We start from the raw sequence: 9636 nt of genomic DNA, 5'->3' as shown, positions 1-9636 counted from the left end.
AACAAGAAGTTCGTAAAAACAAAAAAAACATTTTTTATTTCTTCCCGACATTTTTGTCCACTACATCTACAAACACTTCGATAAAATGTGTTCGTAGAATATTCGAAAGCATGAAAGCTTCAAAATTTTTTATATCTGTATATTTCATGCGCATCTATTTCATGAAGCTACAGCATGACGATGAGTTGCAGTTACAAGTGTATTAATCCTAGCCATCTGGAAGAGTACTGAAAAATGGCAGCAATATAAATCCTATCATGTGAAAACTACATTAGTTGACTGCATAGAGAATAATCTTTTATAAATATACCCGCTACAAAGTGGTAGTATCAGAAATCGGCGAATAGTTTTAACAACATGCAGTATATGTAACAGGGAAACAATAAGCGGATTATTTCATAATCCAGCGAAAATAGTTATTGCCCCTGGCTCAGTAACGAACGGAAGCCCATAGATTATCTGTGTCATATATTTCCCCATATTTCGGTTACGACACTAAACAAGTGAACTTGAAACGCCATTTTAGTATGAACTATGCTGCCGTTCTACGCATAGTTGGCCCATGTTACTTTTTGACAATTTTAATTTTTCTTCACGAAACGTTGGTTTTATGCCTAATCTTCCAGAAATCCGTGAAAAAACTTATTGTTTGTTCCCAATTGTCCCATGTTGATATTCAAGGCATAACTGTCTGACCATGTATTTTTTGTAAATCCATAATGAACGAATCGGTTCATGAACAAGAATTTTATGTTACACTTTCAGCAGGGCTAATGCAGTCATTTCTGGTTTGGAAGAACGATTTAATTCTCAAACAAATAAAACAAGTTTAACAGGACACATGTACATCCTGTTAGCGAATGCCTTCTAACAATGAGATTTATATTCTATGAAGGTTTTGCAGATCCTTCCCTTCTTCATAAAACGATATTTTCATGCATAATCTATCGGAAAAACACCAACAAACTTATCGTTTGTTCCCAGTATTTCAAAAAACAACATCAAGTTCAATTGTCCCATGTTGTTATTCTAGGCATGACTGTCCCACCATGTATTTTTGACGCGTAATTAAGTTTGATTGATTCAATTGAGAGGAACTCTTCACATTTCATTGAACAATATTCTAGGCATATATATTTGCATCTGTTTACTTCCCCCCTGATCGTGCTCAACTTAGTTGTTATGAGAAATTCTTTGAAGTTGCTGAAAATATTTTATCTTCCTTTGCACCAGAATCAAAAATCCATATATACGGAGATTTCAATCAACGAAATGCGGACTTTATCACTGATTTTGAAAATGAATTTATCTTGCTTCCAGTTGTTGGTGATAATAAGACTCTGCAAATTATTTTTGATAACATAGCCGGTCTTGGGTTGAATCAAATAAACAATGTTCAGAATCGACAGAAATGCTTGTTGACAAATATGACCGAAGATTTTTGTGTGACCGAATCATTAACTCCACTTTGGAAAAGAAGCTTTCCACACAACTATCGAATATTCTATATTTATAGATAACACTCAAAAACCATTTGATTATGAATTTGAGGAAGTCTCTGATTACACTAAAGCAAATTACCAATCAATTAGGTGTAAGCTTAACTAAAGGGTGTGTCACATAAAATTGCATCACGGAAAAAACGTTGTAGAAATTCGCCCAGTAGACCGATCCTTTTGAAAATTTTAGACAGTAAAATAAAAACTATTAAACAACTTTTGGCATTTTCTTTTTATTCATACTTCGAGCCCAAGCCCGTATGCTCGCACCTTCCTCTTTACCCCGTCCATAAGGTTCTGTACAACGTCAGGTTGTAGTTTTTTTTTGAACAGAAATCCATTTTCTCTTGAAGTCCGCCTCCGATTTGACAACTTTTGGGTTCTTCCGGAGGGCCTGCTTCATAATCGCCCAATATTTCTCTATTGGGCGAAGCTCCGGCGCGTTGGGCGGGTTCATTTCCTTTGGCACGAAGGTGACCCCGTTGGCTTCGTACCACTCCAATACGTCCTTTGAATAGTGGCACGAAGCGAGATCCGGCCAGAAGATGGTCGGGCCCTCGTGCTGCTTCAATAGTGGTAGTAAGCGCTTCTGTAGGCACTCCTTAAGGTAAACCTGCCCGTTTACCGTGCCGGTCATCACGAAGGGGGCGCTCCGCTTTCCGCAAGAGCAGATCGCTTGCCACACCATGTACTTTTTGGCAAACTTGGATAGTTTCTGCTTGCGAATCTCCTCCGGAACGCTGAATTTGTCCTCTGCGGAGAAGAACAACAGGCCCGGCAGCTGACGAAAATCCGCTTTGACGTAGGTTTCGTCGTCCATTACCAGGCAATGCGGCTTCGTCAGCATTTCGGTGTACAGCTTCCGGGCTCGCGTCTTCCCCACCATGTTTTGCCTTTCGTCGCGGTTAGGAGCCTTCTGAACCTTGTATGTACGCAGGCCCTACCGCTGCTTGGTCCGCTGGACGAATGAACTTGACAAATTCAGCTTATTGGCGACATCCCGGACCGAACTTCTCGGATCACGTCTAAACTGCTTAACTACGCGCTTGTGATCTTTTTCACTGACGGAGCATCCATTTTTGCCGTTCTTCACCTTCCGGTCGATGGTTTGGTTCTCGAAGTATCGTTTTAGTACTCTGCTGACCGTGGATTGGACGATTCCCAGCATCTTACCGATGTCCCGATGTGACAACTCCGGATTCTTTGAAATGAGTGCGCAGGATTAATTAACGACGCTCTTTTTCGTTCGACGACATTTTTCCAAATTTACGAAAAATTGACAGTGAAGCATAGCCAACGTGATCTATACACTCTTATCTGATTATAAGCGAAAGCTGAAGATATAATTCCTAAAAATTAAATTTCTACAGCGTTTTTTCCGTGAGCAATTTGATGTGACACACCCTTCATATCAACTGGCAGGATTTATTTAGAAGTGTGGAAAACATTGAAGTAGCAGTAACGTCTTTTTACTCGATGATCAATGATATTATAGAGCAGGAGATACCAACAAGACGAAAAAGGAGAAATATGAACACAAAATATCCGATTTGGTTTAATCAAAGCATAAAGAATCGAAAAAAATTAAAAACAGAAGGCACATAAATTTTATAAGAAATACAAATCTGACGCTAATCTCCAAAAATATCTGAACATTTGCGAACAGCTCAATTCAACTGTTAAAAGCGCTTTTGAAGATTACAGCTTAAAAATAGAGTCGGACATAAAATCTAACCCGGAAAGTTTTTTTAATTACATAAAAACAAAATTAAAAAGCAATGGTTTTCCATCACGCATGTACCTTGACGATACCGTGGGGAATGACCCAGAAAAAATTTGCAACCTCTTTGCAACATTTTTTCAAGAAGTTTATATTGTAACAGCTGAGGAGGACCGAGATCGTGACTTCTTTGCATTTCTTCCAGAATTTCCATGTGATGTTGGAGTCAGAAAACTAACTTGCATTGAAATTTTTGACGCAATCAATAAGCTCGATGTCTCGAAAGGGCCAGGTCCTGACGGAATTCCACCGGATTTTATAAAAAATTTGGCATCTGAATTAACTCATCCACTTTTATGGCTTTTCAATACGTCATTGGAATCAGAAAGGTTCCCAAAAATATGGAAAAACTCTTTTCTTGTACCAATATTCAAATCCGGTAATAGATCCGATGTAAGAAATTATCGTGGAGTAGCAATTATTTCTTGCATTCCAAAACTCTTTGAAGCCATAATAAACCAAAAACTTTTTCAACAACTAAAGACACGAATCACGAATAAGCAACACGGTTTTTTCAAAGGACGATCAACAACAACAAATTTGCTGGAATTTGTCACATTCACTTTGAATGCAATGGATAATGGTAATCAAGTTGAAGCTCTATACACTGACTTTAGTAAGGCTTTCGATCGTGTTGATATACCCTTACTCCTTCTTAAACTTCAACAAACAGGGATAGAAGTCAAGCTATTGAAATGGCTAGAATCATATTTGACTGACCGCACCCAAATGGTAAGATTTAATGGGGAAATTTCAAAACCAATATTTGTTACATCCGGAGTTCCTCAAGGCTCTCATTTGGGGCCACTTTTGTTCATTTTATTTGTTAATGACGTTTGCGTTTTTCTTAACAGTGTTAAGGCACTTATCTACGCAGATGATATGAAACTGTATATGGAAATAAAGAATGAAGAAGACTCTCAAACATTAAAAAATGAAGTTGACATAGTTTATAATTGGTGCACTAAGAGTTTATTACAGCTCAATGTTAGGAAATGCACTTTGATTACTTTCACAAGAAGTAGAACACCATTGAACAATGGTGTTATACTGGGTAATCAACCCATCAGTAGATGTCAACGAGTAAGAGATTTAGGTGTGATCTTAGATTTGAAACTAACCTTCGTGGATCATTATAATACAATCATCCATAGAGCAAATAATATGTTGAGCTTCATTAAACGCTTTAGTTACCATTTCCACGATCCGTACACAATAAAAACATTGTATATTACATACGTCAGATCAATTCTCGAATACTGTAGTATTGTATGGTCCCCCTACATAACTTCACACGAAGACAGAATTGAATCTGTACAAAAACAATTTTTGTTATTTGCTTCGTAAACTAGACTGGGCTTCATATCATCTACCTCCATATGAAGCACGCTGTATGCTAATCAATATTAAAAGCCTAAAAGAACGTCGGAACTCTGCCGTGATTCTATTTATTATTGATATCATATCACAACGAGTGGACTCAGAAGAAATATTAGGAAACCTAAATTTTTACGCACCGATTAGGAACCTGAGAAACCTTAACATTTTGTACATAGATTATCGAAGAACGAATTATGCCAAATATAGTCCTATTAATCGTATGATGAGCCTCTGTAACGAACACAGTGAAACAATTGATGTAACCATGTCAAGGTCAATGCTCAAAGACTATCTGAATAGAATAAGATATCGTTAAATTTCACTGTAATATTTAGGTAGCATATTTAGTCTACGCTGGTTTGACGAAATAAATAAATAAATAAAAAAAAATGATTCTGTAACCTGTTAAAATCGTCTTTTAAATTAAACGGATAAATTATCCAGCCAGCTCTCTTTAGATTTTTAGTTTTAAGTAAGTAGTTTTAAGTAGTATTAAGAATGTATCGGTCTACAATTTAGATTGACGAAAATAAAAAAAAATAAATAAATAAATACTTTACTGCTTATAAAAAACCCTGTGTATTACCGAACTGAAATGCTTAAAGTTTCTGGTAGACAAATATGCTAGAAAACTTCGATCACGATTTTCTCAGATGCTTATTTTGGAACATGGTACAACTATGCGTAGAACGACAGTATGTTCGTTGTATACTCTCTGAACTGAAATTTTGACAATCAGATTGCGAATATCATCTCGTCTCCCATCGTGAAGCCTTAGCCATTCAACATACCATGAGAACCAATAATTAAGCAAGATTAAAGAATTTTTCGTTCTGTGTGGAACTATTTTGCGTTGAAAGCACTTCTTCAACAAATGCTTTAAATTTTTTTTAATGTTTATTTCTATGATTACTATTAGTATATGAAAATTTGTTATGAGAATGCGCGGCCTTCAAAAATTACCTACTTGTTGTGTAAATCAATCTATCCGGACAAATTCCTGCCTGTCCTAGTTCTTACTAAACTTGTTACAATCCTTATCAACGTAATCCATCCGACTCGTCATGTCATTCATTCTTGACGCGTATATTTACGGCATTATGCTTCATGTGGTAACCCTTGAGTGCAAACCAAGAAAGCTGTCTCCAGCTTGTAGTTCGAATCGCATCCTCACCTGGCGACAGGCAAGGGTTAATCCCGTACAAATAGCTTACACACGACCTTCCTTTCGAGGCTTGGAGACGATTGCGCACATGGGCCCAAGATGATCCATTTTCTTGCAGCCACAAAGACAGCCCTTTCGTAAATGCGATTTGTAGGGGCGCCACATGTGCTCCCTTGGCCGAGTGGTTAGCGTCATAAGTAACATACCGGGTGTTCGGGTTCGATTCCCGTTCTGGTCGGGGGAATCTTTCGTCAAAGAAATTTCCTCCGACTTGCACTGTGATCACGCGTATTCTAGAGCTTGCCACTCAGAATGCATTCAAGGCGTGTTATTTGGCATAGAAATCTCAACTAAGTACTAATAAAAATGACGCAAGTAATACTACGTTGAGACGGCGAAGTTCCTCTAGGAACGTTAGTGCCATTGAAGAAGAAGAAGAAGGGGCGCCACATTTGCCATCAACGTGTTTTACCTGCTGGGAGGGAGTTAAGGATTAAGTTATCATCATTTCATCAGGTCAAGTTTTTCGTCGCCTTTGCGGTTCTTCTTTTTCCCCCGCCGACCTGTAAAAAATTCTAAAGTACGTACCCACACGCAAAAATGGGGGCGTATTTATAAGGAACATCCTGCCGATTCGCGGCCCAGTTTGCGGGAATTGTCCGACTTGCGGTGAACCCAGGAACAATACCAGCAGCGGTGAAATTGATAGTGAAGGAAGAATATCGGAAGGAAGGACTTTCAAATTTGTGAAATGTGTGTGTCTAGCTATACATTTGCGAAATCATGATAACACTGTTTCGGATTCTAACTTTTATTACGGTGAGAGTTTTGCGTTATCTGTGTGACAATTTGGGGAGGCGTTGTTCGGCGCGTAGTGTTATGGATTATGTCGTGAAACAAATGGAAATTCGTTACTGAATGGGAAAATGTATCAGTTTTTTTTGTGTTGTAATTATAGCCATTTAAAATGTATAATTAAAGTGATTATGTGACAATCGGTCACAGGTTGTATATGGTTTTCCAAATGATAAAAAAAAAGTCGAAGAGAGAAGTTTTGTTTTTGCCGTGCAGGATTTATGGCAAAATTCAGAACAATTAATCAGATCAATTAGTGTTATGTTTTAGGCTTCAGAAAAAAAAACTTTTATAAAACTCAGTTACCTGTTCTCGTGGTATACTTCAATGTTTTTATCTGACTTTCCGCCCTAATACCAAACTCATTCAAAAATGTATTTAGTCCCGCGACTACATTCTTCCTATAATATGTTAAGCCTATGATGCAACATTAAAGATTAATTCATCACAATTGGAGCGCAAAACCGGTGCAGCCAATTTGTTAAACTCAAAAATACTTGCAGATTTTTTTAGGGATTACACACAGCACACTCGCAAGACACACCTATGGCAATAAGAAAATAGAACAACAATATTACCATCTGAATCCCAGTGGAAGTAAGTACTACATTTGACCCATTCCGAAAGCAAGTGTACAATTAGATGATAAATAGAGTCACCCTGCACAACAGATACGTACTATTTCGGGTATCATGTCGGCCCGAAAGGACATTTTCATCACGAGCGTCGTGGCCACGATGGGGTAACATACGGCTGTTACGGTTACATCGACTCCAACAAACAACTGCAAGTGACGCATTACGTCGCCGATCGCCGTGGGTATCGAGTGGTAGATCCCAACAAACCAGTGCAGATCTTCGTCACCAACAGGATTGGGGATTATTCGGATGAGCTGAACGATTTCGATTATGGTTCGGAGGACGACGTTCGATCCGAGATACGACCGTGGCATGAGTTACTACTGCCGAAAGGATGTGGGCAACACACTGAAGAAACAACCACTCCAGGTGTAGAGATTGTGGTGTTGACAACCACAGCTGCTACGTCAGAGGTTCGCGAAACAACGTTGGCGCCGGTTACAATACCACCCTTGGAAGATAGTAGCGAAAGTGCTGAAGAAATTGCTACAGAGATCCCCATAGAAAAACTGCCAGAATCAATCACAGACACAGTGGAACTATCATTGCCAACAATCGCAACGGAACCATCACTGCCGCTTTTAACGCCAACCACAACAGAAGTTTTACTGCCGTCATCAACAACTGCTGCCGAAGAATCACTACCGCCATCAACAGAGTCATCACTGCCGTCTTTTGAAATCACAATAGAGCCAACACTGCCACCTCTAGAAACTACAGTAGAACCACAACCGCAGTTACCCATTACTGTGGTACCGCCACTGCCACCATCGCCGATGACAACTACGGAACTTCCCCTACCATCATCTACAGCTATCGCAGAATCTTCACCGGAACCATTAACAAGTACGATTGGGCCATCGCTGTCAGTGTCAACTGTTGCTGCCTATGATGAGCCTACAGAAATTCACATTATATATCCAACCACCACGGAACTGTATCCTGTTATATTTACCTCGTCATTCGAATCTATGGTGGAGTACTCCACGGCACCAGCCGTGGAACCAATGGAATCACAAGAAGTAACCACCATTGGTACTGTCGAATCCATCGACACGTCCACGTCTCTACCACCAATCCTGTTTCCTTCGTCAACAGGTAAGATGTTCACGATAGTGACTAAATGGATATACATTCAAACAACTTCCCCTTTAAGTGTCTCCATCGTTGGCGGTTAGTTTGAACATTACAATCGGGGAGTCAACGGAAATTCCCATCGAAAGTCTCGTATTGGAAGGTGATTCCGTGGATACAATTCCGGCCGACTTCAGCTCGGCTGAGGTTGATCAGGACACGGCCATTATCATAGAGCAGCAGCTGCAGACCCAGCCTCAGACGATAGGTACGTAATCGAATTCATGAATGTTTTTTTTCCCTAAATCACAGAGCTTGTTTTTCTTCTCCCTCCAGAGAACCCACCAATTTCACAACAGACGAAGTGTGCAACGCCGGCGATATATTATTTCATTCCGTATCCCCATCGGGCACCACCAGGAGTTCCGGTGCTGCCCTGTGCCAACTGTACGTCGAACGCAGGCTATCTTCTGCTATCTCCGGTAATTTATGTACCAAGCGAGGCGGCCCAACAACTTGGGCTAGTACCGAAATGTGGCGAGCTGCCGGGGAATGATAATCTCATAACTTAAAGTGTATGATGACGGTAACCTTTGGAACGGACAGGATATGTGATAAAAATTGAGGTTGGAACGGGAATGCTTCAAACGTTTGTTCGCTAAGCTATGAGTTACAGTGGAGAGTATGAATAAAGAGGTAGTGAATACTAGGAAATACAATGAATAGCCCAATCGAATTGTATTTGGCACGATCACATTCATAATGGAGCGTTTGTCTGCTTATCGATTCTGTATTTAGTTTTGAATAACTTATCGATCGAGATCTGGAATCCAGATATAAGATGCACAATCCGAGTTAGATTATCAGAGATCAATTGTAAATACGATTCACAAATTCAGTTCTAAAATCCTAATTCAAATACTAGAACTGTTACGCAGGTTATCGAAATCGATTTTTATTGTGGACTAGCTGACCCGGCAAACTTCGTCCCGCCCATTTACTTGATTAATTCTCGAGTAATGCAGAAATTTGTGTTTTATTTGTATGGCAGCCACCCCTAAGAGAGGGGGGGGGGGTATCTAACCACCATAGAAACATTCATTGCACCCTAAAGTTTCCATATGCCTAATTTGGTTTAATTTGCTTGATTAATTCTCGGGTAATGCAAAAATTTGTGTTTCATTTGTACGGCAGCCCCCTCTAAGAGAGGGGGAAGGAGTATCTTAACACCATAGAAACATTTAT

The 9636-nt window shown here is 39.5% G+C and overlaps 1 protein-coding gene across 2 annotated transcripts; it reads left to right on the top strand.

Annotated features, from left to right (window-relative positions):
- Positions 1-6454: 6454 nt before the first annotated feature.
- On the top strand, positions 6455-9114 carry LOC129767371 (mucin-2-like). 2 transcript variants are annotated; one of them, XM_055768178.1, is made up of 5 exons: positions 6455-6643; positions 7183-7276; positions 7351-8415; positions 8474-8659; positions 8728-9114. In XM_055768178.1, exons 1-5 carry the CDS (start codon positions 6608-6610, stop codon positions 8961-8963), a joined length of 1617 nt encoding a protein of 538 aa, XP_055624153.1. In that variant the 5' UTR covers positions 6455-6607; the 3' UTR covers positions 8964-9114. The 2 variants fall into 2 exon arrangements, with proteins under 2 accessions (XP_055624153.1, XP_055624151.1); XM_055768176.1 differs by having other exon boundaries at positions 7333-8415.
- Positions 9115-9636: the final 522 nt, after the last annotated feature.

This window comes from Toxorhynchites rutilus, chromosome 2, assembly GCF_029784135.1.
Source record: "Toxorhynchites rutilus septentrionalis strain SRP chromosome 2, ASM2978413v1, whole genome shotgun sequence".
Lineage (NCBI taxonomy): Eukaryota > Metazoa > Arthropoda > Insecta > Diptera > Culicidae > Toxorhynchites > Toxorhynchites rutilus.
The sequence above is the reverse complement of the archived record's forward strand: the minus strand, read 5'-3'. Positions and strand labels throughout refer to the sequence as shown.